General features: G+C 39.4%; 1 protein-coding gene across 9 annotated transcripts in view; it reads left to right on the plus strand.

Moving 5' to 3' along the window:
* The first annotated feature begins 2,438 nt into the window (after positions 1-2,438).
* The window catches only part of kmt2cb (lysine (K)-specific methyltransferase 2Cb), an 88,042-nt gene continuing 62,987 nt past the window's right edge, over positions 2,439-27,493 (plus strand). For all 9 annotated transcript variants that reach the window (XM_049482017.1, XM_049482018.1, XM_049482020.1 and 6 more), the window contains exons 1-7: positions 2,439-3,425; positions 9,181-9,363; positions 16,554-16,642; positions 19,714-19,861; positions 20,742-20,909; positions 24,977-25,074; positions 25,328-25,437. In XM_049482017.1, coding sequence (XP_049337974.1) covers positions 9,182-9,363; positions 16,554-16,642; positions 19,714-19,861; positions 20,742-20,909; positions 24,977-25,074; positions 25,328-25,437 — 795 coding nt within the window. In that variant the 5' untranslated portion in view covers positions 2,439-3,425; position 9,181. The remainder of the gene's footprint in view (positions 3,426-9,180; positions 9,364-16,553; positions 16,643-19,713; positions 19,862-20,741; positions 20,910-24,976; positions 25,075-25,327; positions 25,438-27,493) is intronic.

The following is a 27,493-nucleotide window of genomic DNA, read 5'->3' on the forward strand; positions in this document are numbered from 1 at the left end:
TACATTGATATGGAACATGGTGGAACTCATACTGGAACACAGACATAGAACATGTTAAAACTCATACTGGAACACAGATATAGAACATGGTGAAACTCTTAGTGGTACTTAGATACTGGAACATACTGGAGTTGTAGAAACACGGAGGAACATTGTATAGAACATGATAGAACTCATAGTGGAATTCATACTGGAACATAAATATAGAGCATGATGAAATTCATACTGGAACACAGATAGAGATCATGGTGAAACTGGTGAGTTATAGAACATGGTGGAACTCTCCTTTTTTCAGTATTGCTTTCTGATGTTCTTGTGGAGGTTCTCGATTTGAGAGTCTTGGTTCCTCAGTGGTTCCTCTCGTACTGAAGCACCTACTCTTAATCAGGCTCTCAGTAATGGTATCTCAGAGTGCGCTGGTTTGCTGTAGGTGGCAGTGTAACAGCAGGAACTGAGGAGCAGCTCTGCAGTGCAGGAGGACACAGAGCTCCAGTGCAGTGAGGATGATGAGGATGATGAGGTTTGATTCATCTGGTTCAGTAAGTCAGTGTCGTGTTCGGGGGGCTTCTCTCTCTGTGAAGCAGTGTTTGATATGGAATCGATTTCTCCTCTGTTCACCGTTTATAACATTAGTAAAATAAACACAGAGCTTTGTGAAAGTATTTTTTAAAAATCAGCTGAAGACCAGTTTCTGCTGGTAGAACAGAATCTGCCCATCCAGCTCAAATCACACACCCAGGGTTGATGAGTAAACTGGTCAAATTGGTTGATTATCTCACCTCTTGACCAGCATGGTGTATGTTGTATATAGCATGACCAGGTTGGACAAACTAGCTGTCAAACTGGTCATAATGGTTGAATAATTTGCTAAACCTTGTTGCTTTGTTTCATCATGATGGTCATACTGGTGGACCAGCTTGGTTTTGGTCGCCATGAGGGTCAACCAGATAATATTAGACAAGTTTAATTAGGTAGGTTATGCCTATTTATTAAACTATAAGCAGAACACTATACATTTTGATTTAGGGTGTGTCATAGTGTCTTTGCTATCATAATGTCAGGAAAAGTACACCTTGTGCGTCTAGAAACGCAAAAAGGCATGTACTAATTCTCTTAATTAATCATGGGCGTGGGTAATTTTGGGCGTAACATGAAATAATCTAGAGTGTCTCTTGATCATCATTCTCTTTAAGAGTCAGGTGAGCTCTGACTTTGGTGGATTGCTATTTTAACAGTGCAACTACCTGGAAGTTTCCAACAAACAAACTCTTCTCAGCAGAAGAAACTGAGCTGCAATAATAATATAATAATAATAATAATAATAATAATAATAATAATAATAATAATAATAATAATAATAATAATAATAATAATGCTATAATAATAATACAAACAAGACATACATATTAACTCTAGGTTAAATAAGTTAAATTCAAACAATACATATAAAACTATAAAATCTTTGTGAATCAATGCTGAATCAATGTAAAATTGATGTGCACAAATAAATCAATTCTGATGTCGAAGCTGCATTAATGTTACTTTTGCTATCTCTGTTTATTGCTTTTAACTAGGTGTCATAACTAGCATGTCATATCATATTGTACGCAATAATGTTACCAACATTTTTGAATATCATGAATGACATTTTACCATGAAATATCGTGCCATATTACCCACCTTTAATTATCACATCAGGGTACTACTATTTTACTGTTTTTAGCAAAAGTAAAATTTACACTGTTCTCATTTCCCATTATATATCTACTAGAAATAGATTATATCTGTCCAGTATCATTTATTTTACTTTAATCCTGGATATATGGAGATATTTGGAGTGCATTATTATTAGTATCATTACATTCTGGATCATTGACATCTGTTACAAATCTAATAAAATTCTTGTATTTTTAATATCTCAGTTAGGGGTGTGCCATATCATATCATATGTAATAATAAAATTTATTTTAATTTTGTTGCAGTGGTGTATTCTTGAAACATTTTTTTAAAATCAGTGTTTCGTCATATCGCCAAGAGTACAGTTATCAGTAAAATACTATGAAATATTGTGATGATATTTTAGGGCCATATCGCTCATCCCTACTTTTAACACACTTTAAATACAATTATTACAGGAAAATAGTAAAATTGATGGTGATGAATTCCCTTCTAAATTACCACACACATTAAAACATTTCTAGACATTGAATGTGAAAATAATAAGAATTTAAGACGTTTATGTGCGTTTTTAATACGTTTTAAAGGCGTTTTAACGCGTTTTAAAGACTGCCGAGTCCGCTCCGCCGCTCTGGTGCTCCGCTCCGGGTTTTGCGGAGCCTCCTTTAGAAAAAAGAGAAAGAAAGAAAAAAGTCGCCTCACCTGCTGAGCTTTCCAACATATCCCTCCGCAGGGTCAGTTTATTTTGTGGGGAAAAATGTTTTTTTGTGGACGCGTTTATGTGCACGAGTGCAGCCCGGAGATCTCCGTTTATCCCGGTTTATTATCGAAAGCGACGAACTTGCTCGGGAAAACGATAAACGCGGCGTTCTGTTATAACCGGAGTGCGGCACTACTTGCGCTGGGCGTCGCGTTATTTATTTTTTTTTAAGACTAGGGGGTTGTGCTTCGGTCGCACTCAAATATGGCTACCATGGAGTGGGAGCTAACCGAGCTATTACAACTTTAACGTTTGGATCTGGCTGAATAGAAAGAAACAGAGGGGTTGTTTTTTGTTTTTCCTGGATATTTTGGCGGATTTTTGAGATTGTATGGGAACTAACCTGCCTAATTTAGCTGGTTAATGTGTGTGGATGTGTTTTGTATAGCGGAGTAGTTTTTTTCTCTTATTTTTTTCTTCCTCTGGGGAAGCTCAACGTTACAGCCGAGAAGAGAACGGAATAATTTGCTCTTTTTAAAAAGTACAGCTCCTTTTTTGGTGTTTTTAAAGCTGTTTTTTTAATGGAAAAGGGTTTTCCTGCTGCCACCGGCTTGAGGACAACGTGAAGCGAAGCGGAGCGGTATGAGTTGTTTACGGAGAGGAGGCATCGCTGGAGGAGAAAAAACCCTCCGCACCGGGATGTAAACCCCTGAAGGGTTTCGTCATGAAACGGAATAAAACAAACTGAGGGGGTCGAAGAGAGTCGGGATCGGCTTTTGCGATTTTTTTTATTTTCTTAACGAAGCAAAACTGGATTTTAATCCGTTTTTTTCCCAAGCGCAGTTGTTGTGGTGGTGGAGCCCTGTGTGGTTTACTCGCGCTCCTGCTCTCTCTCTCTCCCGGAGCTCTGTGAGGGATAACGGTCTTAGCTAGCTAACATTCCCAACCTACACAAAACTACACAAAAAACCCTCGGAAACACTAAACTACAGCGCTGTCACGGTTATTGACATGAAGGAAATGTCTAAACAGTGTTAGGGCTGAAGAGGTAAGTCGTTTATATAAGCGAATTGAACTGAATTGAGCCGAATATTGACCGGGGGTGCTCCGTCGAGTTGTGCTACTCATCGATATGTGCTTCCTTACGGCACTGCGCATGCGCCAACCAACAATTTTGTTTGGTAATGTTTTCATTTTTTCATGATAATTTCATAAATTTTTATTAGTAGCATTAAACAATCTGATTGAATGTTTAAAAAGAAAAAATATATATAATAATTAACTATAAAACTATTTAAAAAATACGGTTTATAGTCACGTAACTTATATGACTCACTTATTAACCTGATACAGTGATTTAACTTAGTCTATCCACATATCATACCTAGGCTTCTATTGGAAGTACTTTCTAATATGTTTTTTAATATGGTGCTTTTCGTATTTTTACCTTTTTTTACCTATATTTTTAAATTAAATACTAACGTTACTAGGGTAGCACTCTTTGACGAGGTAGCACAACTCGACACAGTTTTATTTTTTATTTTTAATGATAATTCAACAACCGGAGCCCCCCCCTCCCCCCCCCCCCTGTCATTATTTTTCTGAGTTTTACAAATGTGCAAATGACTGTTGATGATAATAATAAAAGTCATAGTAATAAGTGACCAATGAAAATAATAAACTAAAATATACGGGTTATAATCATAACTATTAATTCAAAACTGTATCCTGATGTATTGATATCAGGATAAATGATAAATATGGGGATTTTTTCTGGCATTTTAACTTTAAATATACACTGGGGTAGCACGATTTGGCAGGGTAGCACAACTCGGCAGAACACGGGCCGTTTTGTTGCTGCTAGGTGAACGTTAGCATTAGCAATCACCCACAAATCCAGCTAACCGCTAACACGGCACCCCAACACTTTCCTTGCGTTTTATTTCAATATTTCATATTTTTAACACCATAAGCTTGTGTAATACTACTTAAAATACAATCCTTAACGCGTTTAGAGCATATTTGCATCAAATAAATACAGTTTTGATGGTATTCCAGCTTGTATCCTGTTCCATTTCCAAGTTGGAATCTCTCTAGCTAGTTAGCTAAGCTAGTTAGCAAGCTAACAGCTAACCTAGCCTCCCTCTCTCTCACTGTTTCCACAAGGAGCTGGCTAAACTGGCAATTTCTCCTCTTATAGTCGATAATAAATCAGATTTTCCTCTTCAAGCATCTTCTAAAATGTTCAGCTGGTGTTTATAGCTAAGAGCTACCTTTATCAGAAGTCTTCTGAACCCCCCACAATAAATTCAGCTCCCTTTAAACCAAGCCTAATTTATCTCCAGATAGCTAGCTATTGTCTTATTGTCCAACTACTAAACTTTTTAATCTAACATATCAGTTAAAATGGTAATTTTATAATGTGGAAAAACACACTCTGGACTTCTCCCTTCTTCTCCCCCCTTTAACACAAGGCTCCTGAGCCCAGTGAACAAAGACAAGAAGCTGGACATGCCCCCCTCATGTGAACGAACCACTTGCTTTGTGTTTGGTTCAGTTCTTAAACAAAGGCTATCAGGTTTTTCTTCCACTTTTCCTTTATCATTCTTGCATCTCCCTAGAGTAAAATATCAGCTGTTTTTTTAAGAGAGAGAGAGAAAAGATGATTTCATCACATCTGGAGAAGGTTAAGAGCTTTAGACTCAAGTTTAGAGCTGCAGAAAAGAGCTAAAGTCTCACCATTGCTGATACTTGCTGCCCTCTTTCCAAGTTTGAAAAGGTTTTTCAGTTTAGTTTATATCCTGTTGATGATATAGTACTAGAGCATCACACACGCACAAAAAAAAGATAATCATAGATGTATTACACACAGAGAGATCTATTTAAGTGTGTATTTATATGCAAAAATCAGTGTCTGATTTTGTGAAAAATTAGAATATTATATGAGACCAATTGGTACTTTTGCAGTGTGGGCAGTGTGCCAAAAAGTCCTGCTGGATAAAGAAATCCGCATCTCCATAAAAGTTGTTATCAGCAGAGGGAAGCTGTAAGATATGAAGTGCTGTAAGATTTTGTGGGAAAACAAAACTACACTGACTTTAGACTTAATAATAAAACACAGTGGATCAACACCAGCAGATGACAGACATGTCTCTCCAAACAAACCATCACTGATCATCAGTAAATTTTACATTTCATTTAAAGGAAATCAAGGGAGCAGAGTCTGGAGGAAGAGTGGAGAGACACACAGTCCAAACTGCTCGAGGTCGAGTGTGAATTTTCTGCTGGTGTTGATCCACTCTGTTTTATTATCAAATCTGAAGTCAGTGCAGTTTTGTTTTCCCGCAAAATCTTACAGCACTTCATGCTTCCCTCTGCTACTGTCAACTTTTATGCAGATTCAGATTTCATTTTCCAGCAGGACTTTTTGGCACACTGTCAAAAGTGCCAATTGGTCTATATAATATTAAAATTTTCTAAGACACTGATTTTTTTGGTTTTATATTGGCTGTAAGCTTCATAATCATTAACAGTAAAAGTAATAAACTCTGAAAATGGATCACTCAAAATAACTTTTCAACGATATTCTATTTTTTGAGATGCACTACTATAATAGTATGATGGACATTTCTACAATACTCTGTACTGGATCGGATCGGAAGAGTTAACAATTGAAAAGCTTTAGCCAGCTAATCGTGTGAGTCAGTGCATGCTGACTCATGACAGCCGAGGAAGAGAAGAACCACTGGAGGAGCCATGGCTTGATCAGTGGTTCTGAAACACTCAGGATCTTTGGGAATTCTGTTTTTGCATGGCTGATCCATTTTAAAAAATGGAAATCCATTGATTTTTCTAAAATTCTTTACCAAATTGTTTAAAATGAGGTCGAAACTAGTGTGAAACTGTCAGCTTCTAGAGACACTAGCTTCTTATAACTGTTTGGTGGTGGTGAATGAACATGAAAAGCAGAACCTCTAAATGCTAATAAAACATAGCTATAAGTATAGTGTCTAATACTTAAGACTAATTACATTCATGTGTCAGATACATAATAAAATAATAAAAAAATCAATTGGCTGAAAGGCAGACTATCGAACGTTATTTGCCAATTTTTGTTCAGCATTGCATAGAATAAAGAGAATAAATGGACTGTGTGGCTAAAGGAAAAAACTATTGAAAACAAAACATTAAAAAATATGTTTATTCATAACACTGATCATTTTAACTTACAGCTGTTAGGATTTGATCACCTCATAAAAAAGCATAAGTATATTATTCAGTGTAATGTGTTCAGTCTTTTTCTTATTTAGTCTGCCTTTTTTTTGCAGTTTTTTTTTTAAGTAAATTATGTAAGACCATAGTTTTGGGAAGATTTTGGCTTTGAAATATGAACTAATTTTTGTAGAGAACTGTGTGCACGCAAAAAAAACATTTCATTGGTCCATTTAAATTATTATTTCATAGAGACAGTATGCATGCAAAGAACCATTTTAATCGGTCCATTTAAATGGTTTTGTATGTTGTTGAAATTTCAGGTCCAAGAATGATTTGTCTGTTTATTTGCTGCTGTCAAGCGAGAGCGATTTTTCTTTTTCGCTAAGAGTGTAGGTTCAGGATCCATGAAGGGAGCCATTTTTTTTGTTTGTTTTTTTTGGTACTTTTATATATACTATGGTAATAAATTAATTTTACCACCACAATTTCACACCAAGTCTCAATCTCAAACAGTGAATTATGCAGAAATACTGCACATTTAGTGGAATTCCCCTATAATACTTCCATATAAGCATTCTGCAGGAGGAATGGTCCCGGTCTCTGCTGTTGGAAAGGTGCCTCGTATGGGAGGGAGCCTGTTTTTGTAATTCAGGATGGTACGTGACTCGTTAGCCTGGTCTGCGTGGTGGTGGTCAGCGGTGTGTACTCAGGGCCCATTGTTAGCCGAGCGCTCAGCCTCTTTGAGTGATGCACGGCTCCAAGCGTATGAGGTGTAATTGTTTACTCACACAAAGCCCAGCTGAGGGAGGGATCCCGTGTAGTTCCCAGAAAAGGCAGTGCCCCGTTGGCGCTGTGCCCCATCAGCTGAATGAACAGGTGGGCCGGAGGCGTCACGCCAGGCCAGAATAACTAAAGAAGCGCAGCCGTCATTCAGCAGCAGCGAATCTGTTTACTCCTCATTCAAGCAGCATGCAGGCTCGCTGTGCTGTAGAGAACCTGTTGATAACCAGGCTTTCTTCATTTACCGCCAGTGTTTCAGTGAAGCGCAGGGAAACAGAGGAGTGGGTTTTCAGGAAAATATCAGAATTATATTTTAGATGCATTTATTGGAGCATTCAATTATGCATTATTATTATCATGACATTCTGGATCATTGACTTTCCTAACAAATTTGATCAAATTATAATGAGATATCATATCATATATGTAATGGTAACATTTTATTTTCATTTTGTGGCAGTAGTGTATGCTTGAGTTGAAATAATTTGTTTTATTTCAGTGTTTTGTCATATCGCCAAGATCTGAGTTAATACGGTCATGAAAAACATGGAAAATTCATTGAATTTCAAAATCGCATTTTCCAGGCCTGCATAAATTTTGAAAAAATAGTTTTGTATCTGAAAAAAAAAAACATTTTAAGATAATAAATACATCAGCTCAGAGTTTGTCCAGTAATTAATCCCTACACAATGAATAATTAAAGATATTACAGTGGCTCTTGACTGTAATGGCTTTGTGTTATTCAGATTAATAGAGTAAATTCAGGCAGACACATGACCTACTGTGGATAGTTTATGATCATTGTGATAGTGGCCAGGCTTTATCTCAGAAACTGGAGGGTGGATTGTGGTCTCTAGGCTATCTGTATCTGTATCTGTATCTGTATCTTCATCTTCTCAGTGCTGAATTGTGTAGGTACGTCAGCAGGTTGTTAATACTCTCTGTATAGGCCCGTCACATTACGATTTGTTTTGTGGACGATGGATTGTCCAAGAAATGATTGCGATACACGATATTTTTGTAATTTTAAGACTATTAAATGCCACTGACATAATGATAACAGAATAGCATAAAAAAACAGTTGTACACTTTTTAAAGACAATTTTGAGTAATCATTTATTAAAATTAGTTTGGGAATTATATACTTATTTCTTTACCTTAGCTTTATGTCACGCTGTGTGTATGTTATGGAGTCATTGAAGCATGTCTGGCTAAAATACTGTTGACTGTTATATATGTAAACAAACATACATACAAATAAACACAAAAGACAACATCACGATTATCAAAAATCATTGAGTTCATGTTCATTTATTGTACGATAAATCGATATTACAATTATTGTGACAGGCCTATTTGTGTATTACTCTAAAGACTAATAATAATGCCATTATTTTAAAAGTGTATATATATATATATTTTTGTAACTATTTCTGTTTTTCTCAGTGGGAAGTTTATCTGGAACTGTGTTTAGGAACTAGAAACATGTAAAAAAAAAAAAAAAAAACAGCGCTTAAACTTCCATCAAAAGTTTCTTTTACTCATTGGATGTTTTTCTGATCTGAATTAAAATTAACTGGAAATTCATGCAACAAATATGTTCTAAGTTGAGTCCGTCCGTGTAAAATGGCTTAAAGCAAGTGGAGAGATATGGGGATTTCCTGATAGCCTTCAGTCCTGAATCATTAGTATTTAAAGTATTAAGCATTAGTATTAAAATTAATTATAATTTTAGAATTAAAATTATTAATAATGTAATTGTTTATATTTTTTGTGTTTTAACCTTCTTTCTTTGTATCTTCTTTAAGAATGTCATCAGAGGAGAAGATTCTGGACCCCTCTGACAAAGGATCCACGCCGCCGCTTGGTGGCTATGTGGCCACGCCCACTGGAAGCCCCGCCTCCACCGACAAGCGGCCCCGAGGCCGGCCTCGGAAGGATGCTCCCTCTGCGGCTGTCCAGCCGACCCCTGCGCCCAGACAGAGAAAGAAGTAAGTTACACTGATTTCTTTCTGTTTTTATTGTTTAAAGTGTCTGTTTGGCTGCAAAATGCCCAGTGCCCGATTCAGTCCTTTAGGTGTACAGTGGTTTCTGGTTAAGAGTATGCCGTGTGCGATTGGCTGCTGCTTCTCACTAGTGTGTTTTGAGAAATCAGCTCTGGTTTGCGTTGTGTTTCACTTCATGCGTTTGGGAACTCCCACACCTGTGTAAGTTGTGACTGAGGTTGAATGCTGGCCAGTGTGCTCATGGCAAGGCAACGTTAATTGCAGCATGTGTACGTTTTTAAAGGTGTTACCACCCAAAATGGACATTGCTGTGAGTGATGATGATAGTAATAGAGATTGTGACCGGTGGTGTCTGGCTAAAATTGTCCAAATGCATTAGAGTTTAGATTCACTTTTAGGTCAGTTTTTTAAAGCAATTTGTATGTAATATAAAGGTACGGCATGATAATCTCAATATAGCAAAGTAACAAATCAAACTGTGTTTTTAAAAAAAGTTTGGGTGTTTTTCCATTTCTTAGTAGAAACTAAACCCCTGTGAGTTTTGAGTTTTGATGTCCTGATCAGGCTGCAGGATGAATCTCAGGTGGTAGAGAACTGTGTGAATGCAAATTGTGGAGATCCTCATGTGGGAACTGTGTGGCTCGAGGCTTGAGGTTGAACAGGAAACGGTCAATCAGAAATGCTAATTCTGCTAACAGTCAATGAAAGTGAATAGATAGACATTAGCATCATGTAAATGCAGGCATGGTGATTGGGGCTATATATAATCTACTAACCAGCAAACAACCCCCTCACCCACACGTGTTTGTGGTGCATCATGCAGCATGTATTGTGTTAATTAAGCAGTGACGCGTAAACGTTAGCATGTTTAAAGTGTTTATACACACACACACACACACACACACACACACACCTAAAAACACAGAACACTTCATCCTCATTCAATCGTATTTGGCTAATTTTTTTGTGTACGATATATTGTCCCGGAAATTATTGCGAGAAACAATATTATTTTAATTTTAAGACATTTAAATTCCAATAAAATAGCAAAAAAAAGCAATTATACACTTTTTATAGACAATTTTTTTAATGAATCATTTATTATAATTAGTTTGGGAATTATATACTTATTTCTTCACCCACTTTAGTCCACACTGTGTGTACAGTATGTTATGGAGCCACAGTTATTGTAGCATGACTGACTAAAATACTGTGCACTGTTATATATATGTGAACAAACATACAAATAAACACAATAGACGAAAAATATCACGGTTATCAAACATGATTGAGGTCATGTTTATTTAGTGGATGTTAAATCGATATTGCAATTATTGTGACAGTTCTAAATGATATATAGTAATAATAGTTACAGCATCTGTTATTGACTGACGCAGGGCGCTTCTGTCTGTTCACTGGCTTTTATACTGTTAATATTGATATCGACCTACAAAGTTTTGTACAGTATTGTAAAAAAATCCAATGGCAGAAAAAGAGAGGGTTCCATGCACTCTTTTAGGCCCTGTCCATACGAATTATTTATATATTTTTAAAGGAAAAAAAGAGGTTTTTGTCTCAGTTTATAGAAATATCCCTGTTTACATGGAAACGCCATGTTTGAGCTGAGTGGAGTTCACTCTACTGATGATAAACGCCTAGAGCAGGGGTGTCCAAACTTGTTTAATTGGGGGTCAGAAGTAGAAATATATTTGAAGTCACAGGCCACAGACTCTGTAATAAAACAAATAACTAAATATACCACTTTCAATAATACATTTTCCTGATTATTTTCATTTACACACCATTTTACTTGACTCACTATCTTTATCTTTGACAGTGTTGTGTAAACTAAGATTTTTCAAATTGATGTTTCATTTCATGATGTCTCTTAATATTAAACTCCTTAATTACGGCAACTTTTAGACTCTTTGGCCCGTTTTTCTGCACTAAAACTGCGCACTCTCTCCGCTTTTAGACTCTTTGGCCCGTTTTTCTGCACTAAAACTGCGCACTCTCTCCGCTTTTAGACTCTTTGGCCTGTTTTTCTGCACTAAAACTGCGCGCACTCTCCGCTTTTAGACTCTTTGGCCTGTTTTTCTGTGCTACAACTGCGCACCCTCTCCGCTTTTAGACTCTTTGCCCGTTTTTCTGCACTAGAACTTCATTCTATTTCTAAAATACCTCGCGGGCCGCTCCAAAAAAGGAAACGGGCCGCAAATGGCCCGCGGGCCGTAGTTTGGACACCCCTGTTGTACATCATAATAACAATTTATCCCAAAAGATATTAAAATATTGTCAGTCAACCTAGCATCAAAAGCATCAAACTATAGCATCAAAATGTTTTATTATAGATCTTATTTTCACCCCCATCACTATTGCACTTCTCTTCTGTCTCACGTATGTCTAATGTGTCCTTGTCGTATTGTACACATAGTGTCTCCCACTATTTCAATTCTTTGTATGTCCTGTACATATGCAGGATTGACAATAAAACTACTTGACTTGACTTGTAATTTGATTTATTCATATAAATAAAACATAACTGTTGACACAGATGTGCAAATGCACATAAAAATATGTTAAAAATTAGAATTGAACCAACTTCTCTGGAGCACATAAATATGATGAACCTGTTGCCTGTATGCCTAATGCCTGTTGTGAAGCAAAGTAATGATTGTGCTCCATCCAGTACTTTTAGGACAAGATAAGATAAGATAGGACGAGGTGAGGTGATCATCCAAGATCCTGATCTCGCACAAACACTCTCGTCACTGAACACAATCAAATAGAGCAATGCACCGAAATCTCTAAGTTTTACTCAAAAATCAGCATTTATTTTCCCCCAATACTCTTGATTTTGGAAGAAACAATGACTGAGCACGTGTCCCAATACTTTTGTTCATATAAGCTGAGTTATTCAGTACATATCATTAATAGTTTATTGTAATGATGCAGTTGCAGATAAGGTAGAGAACTGCTGAAGAATAGGCTGTTCCAGTCCGTTCCAGTGATCCACTCCGGATCTTTACTCCCACCCATGCGCTGGCACTACTTTGAACAACAGGGTTTTTTTTCCTCCCTCTCCATAGTGGGATCAGGGGGATAAGTTATAGGGCTCTGGGCTTGGGGGGTTGGGTGCCCAACCAATCTAAAGGGCCAAGCGTGGCTCCACTCTGCTCTGTTCTGCTGTTCCGCTCAACACTCACCACCGGGTCCAGTAGATAATGCTTTATGAAGTGATGGGTTGTGTGGTTTATTGGCTGGAAGTGCGGCGCTAAAGCTGGAATAATGGGTTTGGCGGTTGGTAAAAGTTTAAAGCAGTTGCAATTTGTTTGTATTTAGGGTGATTTGTAGTTAAATAATAAAATATTAATGTAATATTGAAGCCTAGTGTTTTTATATATACAGCTTTAGAAAACATTAAAGAGAGCATTTCAGTTTCTGAATCAGTTTCTCTGATTTTGCTATTTATAGGTTTATGTTTGAGTACAATGAACATTGTTGATTTATTCTAAACCACAGACAACATTTCTCCCAAATTCCAAATACAAATATTGTCATTTAAAGCATTTATTTGCAGAAAATGAGAAATGTCTGAAATAACAAAAAAGATGCAGAGCTTACAGAGTGTTAAGAGTTTAGAAATCAATATTTGGTGGAATAACCCTGTTTTTTAATCACAGTTTTTTTCATGCATCGTGGCATCATGTTCTCCTCCACCAGTCTTACGCACTACTTTTGAATAACTTTATGCTTTACACTCCTGGTGGATAATTCAAGCAGTTCAGCTTGGTTTGATGGCTTGTGATCATCTATCTATTCCAAATAAATTCATAATTAAGTGGTCTCTTATTCTTTCCCAGAGCTATATAGACTATACTGTGTTATAATGGAGAGCAATAATGAATTTCAATAGTATTTTTTTTTCTCTAATTTAGCTAGGCTACTCAGCTGTCAGTCTTCGCCTCTTTTTGAACTGCTGCTGATAGCTGTAGCATTGCCGAGTAGCATCACAGCGCTAACACTCGGAGGAAAGCGCAGCAACTCGGTTCTGATACATCAGCTCACAGATGCAGCCTTGTGCTGATCCACATCACCCTAGGAGTGATGAGGAGAAAGGGAGGCATCTGCTGTACCCACAAAGAGAGAGCAAGGACAGTCGTGCTCTCTCGGGGCTCCGGCAGCTGATGGCAGCTGTTGATCTCCTGACTGCTAGACCTCTCGGAGCCCGCTATAGGAACATTTTCTTTAACCATTTTTAACACATTGTGTGCACAATTTGGTCGTTTTCACCAGAATTTGGCATCTCGCACCAAACCCACTCTGAAAGACTTGCACGTCAGTCTTTTAATAATGCAGAATTGTAAGTGCTGATGCATTGTATTGCTATTTTGTGCTCTTTATTCTGCCGATGGTGAGCCGAAACCAGGCATGGTTCTCTCAGTGTTGTCTCTGAACCAGACAGAAGCTGATGTCTGTCTGGAAACATGATACATTTTTAATCTTGCGACTGCTGCTTGCATCATGCCAGGGTTGGCTGCTTCACTTGGCGCGCTCCTACAGTGCCAGTGTCCGATCAGTTGCTGCTCCTGTTAAAGAGCCACTGGAACATGTGGCCTGATGGACTCGTGTTGCATGTAGTATATGTATTGGCAAGAACTTGATCGGACAGTATGCATCACGATACATATATCGTCATAGTATCATGACGTTTGGATATTCTGGATCTGATAAAAAGAGAGAGAGAGAGAGACTTCACTCCTTCGTTTCTTTGGTTTTACTATATATGAATGAGCTACTGAGCTCTACTGAGTTTCCTCTTCTGAAGTCCCCATTGCTCCACCAGCCGCTCGCGTTCAGTAAAACTGAGCCGGATCCTCTTTTAGAGGCTGTACGTGTGACGTAGGTACATAAAGATGCGTGACGTGGCCAGAAGAAGAATATATATTTTTAGAATAAATATATTACACTTAGCAGGGATGGTTGTTTCAGCACACTGGTACCATTAAACACAATATTTTAATCTATATTCTTCTCCATTCAGAAATGCTTCTGCTTTCAGTTTAGGTACAAAATGATATTGACTGCCACTTTAACTAGATTTTGGTCTATTTCTGTGAGGATTTGATTGCATTCAGTGACGAGCTTTAGATGGTCACCACCCCACCTTATTCACATCTTTCCAACTTATCCCACTTCATTCGTTAAATTACCCAAAGATATTTTTTAATTGTATTAAGTTTAAATTGTAAATGGAGCAGTTGAAAACTTTACATTTGACGTCTATTGAAAGTTGAATTATTGCTGATTGCTGATATGTGATTGGCTCTAATTGCAAGGCTCTAAGTCCTCTTGTTTATGACTGACTGACTGTTTTACACACCTTGCACAGGTATGTTCAGGCTGCGTGTTCTATATTGGGAAGCTCTGCTAATGAAAACTGTTTGTAAGAAACTGGTGTGTTTTGACAGTGCCATGGTAACGAGCATCAGACTGCAGTGTTGCTGGAGGCAGCCCTGTGTGCAGCAGCCTGTCAGAGTGATGCTGAAACACCAGCGCGAGAGAGAGAGAGAGAGAGAGAGAGAGGGATTGAGCCTGTGCTGGTCAATATATTCCCAGTCAGACACTCATCACCTCTCTCTGTTGAATGATGAATGTGGCATTGCCATCGACACATGTAGATTAAATTAGTATGTAATTATGGTACACTTTCTTTCTTTCCTTCTTTCTTTCTTTCTTTCTTTCTTTCTTGCTTCCTTCCTTCTTTGCTTTCTTGCTTCCGTCCTTCTTTGCTTTCTTGCTTCCTTCCTTCCTTCCTTGCTTCCTCCCTTCTTTGCTTCCTTCCTTGCTTCTTTTCTTCTTTGCTTGCTTCCTTGCTTCTTTCCTTCCTTGCCTTCTTCCTTGCTTCCTTCCTTCTTTGCTTCCTTCCTTCTTTGCTTCCTTCCTTGCTTCCTCCCTTCTTTGCTTCCTTCCTTGCTTCCTTCCTAGCTTCTTTCCTTCTTTGCTTTCTTCCTTTCTTTCTATCCTTCCTTCCTTCCTTCCTGTTCAGCTATGAGTGACAACCCTCCCCTCCTTCAAAATCATGCATTTAATATTTAAAATGTAATCCTTAATCCAAAAATATATTAATTGGCTAATCCAGTAAACAGAACTGTTAGCTGGTGCTCCAACCCAGGTGGTTCAGTGGGCAATTTGTCATGTTTAAATATTTCTATAAAAAGTGAGGGAGACACTAGTTTAAAGCTGTGTCTAAAAGCTAGGCCAGTAATCTTAAAGAATTGATGCAAATAGTGAGTTAAAGAAGCCACTGATAAAGCTGCATTTTATTTATTAATGTATATATATATTTTTTTTACTTTCCTGTTTAAAAGTGGAAAAGTGTTACTGATCCACAGGTTGTCTGCATTTAAATGTATATTTTAAAATATGAGAACACAATAAGTTCTTAATTTTTCATTGTACTTTAGTGAAGGTGAAGCAGATTTCTTTTGCTGCTGTTCCACACTTTCAAGTAGGTTTAGAATATCATTGAAAAGTTATTTTATGTCAATAATTCAATTAAAAATGTGGAACTCATATTATATAAGTGTATTACACACAAAGTGATCTACTTTAATTGTTTATTCCTTTTATTGTCTTAGAAAATTAGAATATTATATAAAACCAATTGGTACGTTTGGCAGTGTGGGCAGTGTGCCATGTCCTGCTGGAAAATAAAATCCTCATCTCTATAAAAGTTGTCAGCAGAGAGAAAGAAGCTGTGCAAGTGCTGTAAGATTTTGCGTAAAAAACACTGAACTGACTTTGGACTTGTGATTTCAGCTGTAAAGTTTTTCACAATCAGTGATGGTTTGCAGAGACAAGTCATCTGCTGGTGTTGGTCCACTGTGTGCAACCTCTTGGAACGACCTGGCATACCCTACCGTAACACCACAGTGACTGGGCAATCTTTTGGATCATCATAGTGAATGCTTTGATCCATCCTAACAACCACCAGAAGAATTAAACCAAAGTCTTCCATGGGAAAGACATTGTTGTCCATACGCTTCATCATAAAATACAATTTCCACCGTGCAAAAAGAGATCCTGTTGCATCTTCACATTTACTGATTGTTAAAATGATTGTAATGGTTATTTAATCAGGTAAAAACTGACACTCTCTCTGTCTATCTCAGGAGTCGAGGTCGGGGGAAAGCTGTGGTTGAAGATGAAGACAGTGCAGATGGGATGGAGACGACAGAGTCTGGAAGCACACAGGAACCAGGTGAGTATGCAACTCTTACCCTTTTATTCCTTTGGGCTGTTTGTTTGATTTTTGTATTCCCGTTGGAAAACAATCCTTAAAGAAATTAAATTATCAACAGAGATCTGCACCCAGATAGGGACTCATATTTTCGATTGTCTGTTGGCTGTTTTTGTAGACACCTGTTGATCCACCTGTTTCTTTAAAAACAAAGGGTTAAAAATATGAGTGGTCCCGCTCATGCAGCTTTGCCATCAAGCTGCCGGCGCTCAAATTGGTCAAAAATTAGATGGTAGATGGTAGATGGTGGTTTCCTCTCATCACTCCTAGGGTGATGTCTGCAGCACAGGGCGTCTGTGAGCTGATGTATCAGAACCGAGTCGCTGTGCTTTCCTCTGAGCGTTAGCGCTGTGAACTTCTGGGAAGTTTGAGCACTACTGTAACGAGGACTTGATTGCATCCAGCCTCACGAGAGCATCAGTGAGGTCGGGTTCTGATGTGGAAAGATTAGTTCGGCCACTCCAACTCCAATCTCAAAGGTGTTGGATGGAGCTCCATCTTTCTGGAGAACGAAACATCCCAGTGCTGGGAAGCTTATTTATTTATTTATTTTTTCTACTCTACATAAGGGCTCCAACTAAAGATTATTTTGGTAGTTGACTAATCTAGCGATTATTTTTCTGATTAATCGATTAGTAAGCAATTATTTCTGCCATGCCCTCCATCTCTGCTTGCTGTTTTCCCCAGCTATTAAAAATTAAATTGATAGAAACAGCATAACAAGGGATTTAAATGCCCTTCAATGTTGATTGTATGCCGAGTTGATTGTAAACTGTGAGATTTTTAATCTCAATGTGATTTCCCTGGTTAAAGAAAGGTAAATTAGGAATAATAATAAAATTGTGGGTGGTGCTGTAAATTAACGATTAGTCAACAATGAACGTTTGGAATCGACATATTTTTATCATAGACGTTGTCGATTATATCGAGTAATCGTTGCAGCCCTACTCTATCTACACTTTGCTTGCCATTTTGCTTCTATTGAACATCCTGTTCTAGTCATTGCTAAAATACTGTACAGTACTGCAAGGAGCCCTGCAGGGAGCCCTGTTTACACAAAAGCCATATTGTTTTTATATCTATAAAAAAAATGAACACATATATGTTGTCGAATGTGAAGTTTGAGTGATTTTGTTCCAAAATCGATGCAGTTGAATCTCCAGTTTTTCTATGAGACGTTGCATTAGCATTGTCTAGCTTTGCCTAATTTAACCCCACACTGAACAAGCGCTGTGTGTATTATTGCCGCCTCTCTCCTCCTACCGCCCCCTCTCTCGCCTCCGCTCTCACTCTCTCACTCTCTCTCTCTCTCTTTCTCTTTCTCTTGCATGTTCTAAACCCCCCATTAGTTTATTCTTTCAGCCTCCACCCCTCCCCCTTCAGACTCGGAGCGCCGCACTGAACCAGCCGGGCCTTTCCACCGTAAACAAAATCACAACTTGGAGGCCTGGATTGATTTTTTCCCCCTCTTTTCTCCCACTTCTCCCCGCCCCAGTCGAGCAGCCGCTCTGACTCAACGCTCAGGCTGCAGAGGAGGGGCTTTTTCAGAGGCTCGCCAGTGAGCAGCAGTCCTCCAGCAGGATTGATGAGGGTTTTTTTTTTCTGCAGGGCTCCACGCCGCTCCACTCTTACACTCTAATTGAAAGGATTTGACTCCAGCCACAGTGCTGCCGTCGGGATACCCTCTCTCTCTCTCTCTCTTTCCTCTCTCTCCTCTCTCCTCTTTCAATCCATCCCTCTCTTTCTCTCTCTCTCTTTCTTTCAGAGTGAGATTGAGGTAAAGTGGGAGGCTACAGAATCCTAATGTGCTGAAAGCTTTTTAAAATCTCATCTTGCGCTTTTTTTCCCCTCCTTCCTCTCCTCGATTCTGGACCGCTGGCTGGTTCTGGCGGCCCGTCATGTGGCGGCTGCTTCAGTACAGTGGTTTCGTTCGAGTTGAGTGTACATTTTGAGACTTTGAATTAAGTGACCTCCAAAAAGTGACCCTGGAAACCGAGCACCAGGCCTCAGCTTGAGGGGATGCTCTCGGATAACAGCTTTTTAATGGCTGGATGCTATAAACTATTCTAGCTGTGTATGTTGGCTAGATGTCAGTCACTCTAGCTGATGTTGGCTAGATGTTAACAGCTCTAGCTTATGTGTTTTTACATTTTGTAAGACATTTATTTATCTGACACTCTCTTATTCAGAGCGACTAACAGGGTTATTACTATTATAGAGTTTGGTCAGTGTAGGGTTAGGAGTCTTGCCCAAGGACTCTTATTGGTGAAGCGCAGCATTCAGTTACCCAGACCTGGAGTCTCCCTCGTGATTGTTATCCACTGCACCACACCAACCACTTTTGGTTCACTAGGTGTTAACCACTTAAGCTGATGTTGGCTAAATGTTAATCACTCTAGATTATGTTGACTAGATATTAATGATTCCATTATGCTAGATGTTAACTAGTATAGCCGATGTTGCCTTGGTAAACCTTCTATCTGATGTTGGCTAGATTTTCACCATTGCAGCTAATATGGACTAGATGTTCACTACTGTGGCTGATGTTGACTAAATGTTTACTACTGTAGCTGATGTTACCTAGATGTTCACTACTGTGGCTGATATTGACTAAATGTTCACTACTGTAGCTGATATTAAGAAGATGTTCACTACTTTATCTGATGTTTGCTAGATGTTCAACACTGCAGCTGATATGGACTAGATGTTCTCTACTGTAGCTGATGTTGGCTGGATGTTCACTGCTGATTTTCATCAGATATTAACTAGTTTAGCTGATGTTGGCTAGATGTTAAACTCTCTATCTGATGTTGGCTAGATGTTAACCACTCTAGAGGATGTTGGCTAGATATTAGAAGCTCTATTTTGCTGATTCCATCATATTAAATTCCAATTTACCCATATAAAAAGCAGCAAAAATATATTTCCATAATTTGCCGAAATAACAATTTAAATTTTGTGTGTTTTGTGGCTCATTAATGTTATCCTTTTAGATTGGTATCATATATAAATCTTTATTTTTCCTCTTTCAGACTGTAGTAAAGGTCAGCCGGAGGACGCCGAGGGCAGCACCGCAGTGTCGTCGCTTGGCGGAGAGGAAGAGGAGCAGCCTTCATCGCCGCCTGCATCTCCACGCTGCGAGGCAGAAACGTCAGCAGCTTGTGGAGGAGCTCAAAGCAGGTCAGAGCCACAGATTGCACTGACTCACTTCCTCACGGGGGAGGATCTGAATGTGTTTCAGAGTTTGTGAATGAGAGACGTCCACAGCGTGTTTCAGACTGAAGACCTCTGTGACCTCTCTGTCTGATTCAGTGCCGCAGGTTCTACAGAAGCCTCGATGTGGGATGGAGATCGTTTGATTCGTAAATGTAGGATAGGGACCCTGAGCAGTGAACATGATCAGCGGTTGTACATGTTTCAGTAATGCAGATATCTATAGGTTTGTTTCCTTCGGGAGACAAATGTCAGATCCTACAAGTAGGAAAACGTTAGGAGTTAGGAGTCTTGCCCAGGGACACGCTATGATGCAGATTACAGTGCTTGTCCTGCACTCTGGGAATTAAACACCAGTCATCCATTCCAGCTGCTTGTATCTTTTAAGTCACACCAACCAGTTGGGCCCTAATGTCATTGTGATGCTAGTACACTAGTACACTAGACAACAGTGGCAAAACCCTAGCAACCACATGGGATACCAGATCACCACCGTAAAAGTAATACCACCTTAATTGTCTTAGCAAAAACATTGCTAGTTAAGTTTTAGGAGGAAAATAACCATACTGTGCCCCATAAACAACCAGGGATAGCCTAGTAACCACAGAGAGAGGCTTAGTAACTACCAGAGACAACTTAACAACACATACCGTATTTTTCGGACTATAAGGCGCATCTAAAAAATCCCTTTAATTGTTTAATTTTGCCAAAAATGGTCAGTGAAAGGAGCAGTAAAGCTGAACTGATGTTTACAGTGTAGAGGGTTAATCACTGAGAGATTTATGAAGTACACATCTTCTTCCTGTTCTAATATATGTGTGTGTGTGTGTGTGTGTGTGTCCTGCAGTGAGCAGCTGTGTGCCCTCTGTTACTGTGGTGCTCGCAGTCTGCTCGGTCAGGGCGAGCTGAAGCTCTTCAAGGCCACGCCGGGCTTCCAGGCCAGAACGGAGGGACACGACCATGACGACAAGAGCGCGGCCGCCAGCCAATCAGGGAGGAGCAAAGGCCTGGAGAGGTGAGATGATTGGTGGAGAGCAGGCAGGGGTGTTGGGTTTGTTTTAGGAAGCTGGTCAGCTGAGACGAGCACAGGGGCAGTTTATTCAAGCTCCTGGGTTAAGTGACAGTTCTGGTTATTTAACCCTGTGTGTGCGAGTGAGTGTGCGAGTGAGTGTGCGAGTGAGTGTGCGAGTGAGTGTGCGAGTGAGTGTGCGAGTGAGTGTGCGAGTGAGTGTGCGAGTGAGTGTGCGAGTGAGTGTGCGAGTGAGTGTGCGAGTGAGTGTAAAGAAATATATAACAGCTGTGTGTGCACTTATTACTGGAAAAAAGTGAATTAATTCGCCAATTAGTATGTGGTATCCAGATGTTTTTGGCCATATTTTTCTCATTTTCTTATTGTTAACAACTTTAGCTGCTGTTGGCTTGATGTTAAACACTATATGTTAACTATTCTTGCAGATGTTATCTAGATGTTAACTACTTTAGCTGATGTTGATCACCTCTAGCTGTTGTTAATTATTCCTGCAGATATAAGCTAGATGTTAACTACTTTAGCTGGTGTTGGTTTGACATTAACATCTAGCTGACATAAGCCAGAGTGGGTAATCTCTTTAGCTGTTGTTGGCTGACGGTTTACTATTCTAGCAGGTGTTGGCTTGGTATTACCACTCTGGCTCATGTTGGCTTTATATTAATTTTTAGCTGATGTTTGTTAGATGTTAACTACTTTAGCTGATGTTTGTTAGATGCTAACTTCTTTAGCTGATGTTTGTTAGATGCTAACTACTTTAGCTGATGTTGGCTAGGTTCTTAATCACTCTAGCTGGTGTTTGCTAAAAGTTAACTACTCCTGCTGTTGTTGGCTAGATGTTTACTGTAGCTGGGGTTGGCTTGACGTTAACCACTTTGGCTAATGTTGGCTGTATGTTAACTATTCCTGCAGTTGCAAGCTAGATGTTAACTACTTTAGCTGATGTTGGCTAGATGTTTACTCTAGCTAATGCCGGCTGTATGTTCACTATTCCTGCAGATGTTCATGTTAAATGTAAACTACTTTAGCTGATGTTTGTTAGATGTTAACCACTCTAGCTTGTGTTGGTTAGATTTGATCTATTCTTGCAGATGTTAGCTAGGTGTTAACAGCTGTCACTGATGTTTGTTAGATGTTAACCACTCTAGTTAAGGTTGACTCTATGTAAACAACTCCAGCTATCTAATCAATAGAAGACTGAGTCTCTCGTTTTTTTACACTCAAAGAGAAATAGATTTCTCCGACACTCTGACTCTGCTCCATCTCCTCCCGCATGCTTTTTCGGCGTGCTGCGTGTTAGCCTGTGATTAGCCAGCAGCTATGTGGAGTCCCACAGGGGGAGATGTGAGCGGCCGGACCCAGCGTGAGCTCTGCCCAACAAAGGGCCCTCCCCAGCCTCCCTTGGACAGCTGCCTAATTTGTCTCGGCTCTTTGGAGCCAATCAAGCGTCTCCCAGGGGCCTCGGTGACGTAGCGCCCAGCGAGTGTAGCGCTGGCTGTCAGCCAACACGGGCTAGCTTTGTCATCTCCAGACCCGCACCACCGGTTAGTGGGTTTCAGTGGGTTTCAGTGCACACCAGACAGATGAGCCCAGGCAGAAATCAAGAGGAGCACAAAAGATCAAACAATCGACGCTGATACTGTGAAACTGCTGGAGCTGCAGTACGAGAGAAGAGCAGCTTGTCCCCATTTTGCTGCAGAAACAGCATCTATTCTTCTGAGAAGTCTGAGCTACACGTTTTTAAAATGTATTTAATTGCCTTGAGCCACTAGACAAGAGCACCAGTGAGGTCAGGTACTGATGTTGGATTGTTGGATTGTTGGATGATGGAGTGCCATCACTTCATTACTTCAGAGAACTGTACAACCCACAGTGACCGTAGTCTCCTACAGAGCGTCCCATGCTATCAATCACTATTGGTCCTTTTCACGAGAGATTATACGGCTGTGAGTGCATTAAAACACATAGATGTTTACCAGCTAAACAAAATGTCCTTCTCAAAAACTTTTGGACATGTGGTAAATGTGTCTTTTAAAGCAGCACTAGGTATGATTTCCTTGATTTTTGCATTGAGGTGTAATAGGAGGAATAGCAGTGCTCTCGTGTCTGTGCCGGAGCTCCTCTGAGCTCAAACCAGACTCTGTAAGTTTTCCGAGGCGGCCGTGACCAGCGCTCGCGAGAACTGCGACCTGCTTTCCGACCTTTAGTTCTAACAGTTCTACAAGGACTACTGGTTCATTCTTTACAAACTAACATGCAGACACTCTGGCAGAAGCTGGAAAAAAACCGAATATGTCTGTGAAAGCCAGAAAACGAGAAAGAGAAACTAATCCGCCTGAAACATTTATTACACTCTACAACTGTAGGGGGAGCCCACGAGCATGACTCTCCAAACCATCACTGATCATCAGTAAATTTTACATTTCATTTAAAGTAAATCAAGGGAGCAGAGTCTGGAGGAAGAGTGGAGAGACACACAGTCCAAACTGCTCGAGGTCTAGTGTGGAGTTTCCACCAATCATTGATGGTTACAGAACTCGTTAGCGTTTGTCCGCTAAATCTGCTCGTGCCAACAGATATAAAGAGTGAAGATGTGTAATAAGGTATGTGTGGGATCATGAAGATGGTGACTATCTTTTTCTAAGATGAGTCATTTCCCAGAAACTGGCTTATCAATTAGTGACGTCGCAGTGTGGCCGTAGCTCCTCGCAGCTAAATTAAAGCGGTTATGAGTCAAAGCCTCCAGCTGCTGAATGTCAAGTGTGAGTTAACACACTCCTATCTCGCTCAGAGCTCGTCACCGAGAGCCAGTAGACGGAGCACGTCCGTACGAATGCGAATGCAAAGCGCTGTCCATCAACTCCGTCTCAAAGGCCACGCCAAACCGCTGACATTTACAGCGCTGGAGCTGTTTGCTTTCTGAGGCCATTTCTCTCTTCAGGAGCCGCTGGAGTCGCAATTACACATTAACCTGGACCTGCTCGGCCTGGTGTGGCTGCGAATAGCGTGCATTTCCTGTTAATCCCTCTTTTAGCACTCCAAAAACTGCAGTTCTGTCAAATTCTTAGTGTTTTACTCCACTTTCAGATGTTTCTGTCAAATGGAATAACAAGATTTTGATCTTGTTTGTGTAAACCAGTGTTTTTCAACCAGTGTGCTGTGAGATTTTGTAAAGTGTGACGTGGAAAATTATCAAATTTCCTTTAATTGGTCGTTGCTTGGCACATTGTCAAGTGACCGTGACTTTAAGAGTAATGTATTTACTGTCAGTAGGGGCAGCAAATAGCTAATTGTCTTAATACTCAATACTCTGAAACAGGAGATGTGATGCAGCTGTAGTGAAGCCTAGAGGTGGGCGATACCGGGAATTTAGATATCGATCCAAAACCAAGTAAATGCAGGGCCAGTATTGCCGATATTGATACCGATATTTTTTAATATTTAAGCTTCATAGATCCAAAGCATTCAGAAGAATTAAGCCAAACATTGTACATGGAAAAATAATACTTTATCACAATCAACATTTATGGAACTTTAACAGAACACATTTTGCCTGAACACAATACACACATAAAATGCCACAATACAAAAACAAAATAAAAAAAATTCTCCCCTCATTAGACATCTTTTCTAGTTCTTTTTTTCTTTTTAAAAATATAATTGTTCTTAGGAAAAAAACAGATTTTTCCTACTCTCAGTGCAATTTTGTTTTTTCTTAAAAAAAAAAAAGGTAGGTGTTCATAATAAGGTTGTAAATAAGGAGGTGCAAAGTAGGAGTTTCTAATAAAGTGGACAGTGAGTGGAAAAGATATACCAGATTTTTACACTAAGTGTAAAATACAAAAAAAAATAATTAGTCTGCCTTATCTATGCATTTTACCAGTCAGGTATTAAGGAGCAGTAAAGCCACTCCACTGAAGTACAGAGTTATACAGGAGTTTCAGTTTAGCATTAGCTGCTAACCACGCTAAGAGCTAGCTCTTTTTTTTTTGCAGTCTTACCTACATCTCTTCTACTTCTCCTCTCCTTTTCCCCTCGTCTTCTATTTTCTTTAGTGCTGGAGCTGACGACACAGGCGGCAGGTCCTGGGATGAACTCCACCATGTGGGTTTGCCAGACGACGTAGACGTCCGGTCTCTTTTTGATGAGTCAGGTAAGTCCAAAGCTTCACAGACTCCAGCTCCAAAATGATCTTTCCAGACCCAGACATGAAAAAAGAATGGCTTTTATCGTTAATCTAAAGTGTGTAGTGATGAATGGGTGAGTGTAGGCTAATGAGCCCATACTAAGTGGTGCTTTTAAACACCCATTCTATACACTACTAAAAATACAAATAAAAGAACTTCACAAAAGTTAGTCCTGAGGAGAAAAAGGTTTGTCCTGATGGTGCGTTTCTGTGTGTGCAGGTCAGTGTTGGGCACATCAGCAGTGTGCTCTGTGGTCAGAGGGCGTGTGCCAAGCAGAGGACCAATCACTGCTCAACGTGGACAGAGCCATCCACTCAGGGAGCACAGAGGTGAGCTTTTATTAACAAGTTACATGCATCAGCTTGCCATCAGCTGCCGGAGCCCTGAGAGAGCACAATTGGCCTTGTTTGCTCTCTCTGGGTGAGTACAGTACAGTACATGGCGCTCTTTCTTTCCCCTCATCACTCCTAGGGTGATGTGGATCAGCACAAGGCTGCATCTGTGAGCTGATATATCAGAACCGAGTCGCTGCGCTTCCCTCCGAGCGTTAGCGCTGCTATGATGATGCTACTCGGCAGTGCTACAGCTATCAGCAGCATTTCAAAAAGAGGCGGAGTCTGACTTCACGTGTATTGGAGGAGGTGTGTTTAGGCTAGTCTTCACCTTCCTTTTGTTGGGGCATTACTATATACAGGTTTTAGACCCAGAATCTTCTCAAAACTCTGTTAAAACAATATCTTAGATATGTCTTTGCTTCTTTTTGGTGTCATAATGTTGTGTGGGAGATTTTAGGGTTTTAGACGCAAATTACAAATCTGATTTACAATCGATATGAACATTTCTGACTGGGAAATACATTTAAACATTGGGTAGAATTCCCAGTGAATTTAGTATTTTTTTATATATATATATTGGAGGCACAGTTTGGTGGTTTTTGCTAGTGCTAGCCTGTGGCTGCTTAGTGCTGCTTGCTGAGGTTGTGCATGTGTGAAGGCTTTGGAGCTAAAGGTCGCTGTGGATCGGCTCGGGTGCAAAACAGAAAGGTCACGTAGCTCAACGGGCTGCCGGCGCCTCAGTCATAACACACACACACACACACATTCACACCCCCCCCAGTTTGATATAAATCTTCTTTACCACTTTGCTTCTTAATGAACTATCATAAGCCAGCAAAAGATGGTGCATCCTTTATGTGAGAAATCTTTAATTCTGCCTAAAATCTTAAATTATATCCTAAAAAAAAAATTGTTTTCTTAGATTTTAGACTGCTTGAATTAAAAAATAATTAAAAAAAAATTACTCAAGTAGATTTTGACACAAGTAATTTACTTCGCATAATTGGAAAACTCCACGTTACTAAGTAAAAAATAAAATGCTGGAAAAAATATAATTAAAAAAATAATTAAACCAAAGTACCCTTCGCCCGCTCCTCTGTGTTTTTTCATTTAAAACGACTAATAATTATATATTTTTTTACGTCAAATAATTAAAAGTAACTATGTAACTTTTACTCAAATTATATTTTAAATTAAGTACTTTTTTATTTTTAGATGGGTACTTTTGCTTTTAGTAGAATTTTAGCAAAGTAAAGGTACTTTTACTTAATTCCAATTTTTTTGTACTTTTTCCACCTCTGCTGGATAACAGTGTAAAAAGTGATGTATCTGCTGGGGAAAATATGCCCCATATCATCCTTCTCCTTTAAAATTGTAATCACTTACATCACATTTGGTCTACATTCTGATTGATGATATGAGCATTACCTTATCTTATCTTATCTTTTTTTTTTTCTTCTTTAATTGCACTACTTGCACTTGAGTATAATTCGTTCCTAAATGCCTATTCATAAAAAAATATAAAAGAATCATACTGGATATAAAGAATAACTAACAGAGAGCCTCCTCTAGTTTTCATTATAACGTAAACACATTAGTGTCACTTCTTCTTCAGGCCCTTCTATTTATTTTGGATTGATTAGTCTGTAAAGGTTTTTAATGAGTAGCTTATTCTCTCCGTGAGCTGTTTTAAACGGAGGCTGATACCGAGGCTGAATCAGCTCCAGACTACAGAGCGGCGGAGAGCTCGGGTACGGCCGGCTCTTGTGGAGAGTAATTAAGATTAGAGTGACCACGAGCACGGCGGCGCAGTTAGAGAGCGAGCCACGACTCTCTTGTTGTGGGCGCTGGCGTAGTGCATGTTTGGCGGCGCTGTGACCACATGGGGTTTTGGTGCTTTACTCGCTGGCTGTCTGAGAGAAGCTTTGGAGGTCTGCGTGTTACAATCGAAGCTCGGGTAAATTTTATTTAAAGAGTTTTTGAAAGCTTTGCCTTCTTTTCAGTCTGGTCTTCCTGTTTTTTTTTTAAACTTTTTAGCTTTTATTGAAAG

The sequence above is a fragment of the Astyanax mexicanus genome, chromosome 8 (genome assembly GCF_023375975.1).
Source record: "Astyanax mexicanus isolate ESR-SI-001 chromosome 8, AstMex3_surface, whole genome shotgun sequence".
Lineage (NCBI taxonomy): Eukaryota > Metazoa > Chordata > Actinopteri > Characiformes > Acestrorhamphidae > Astyanax > Astyanax mexicanus.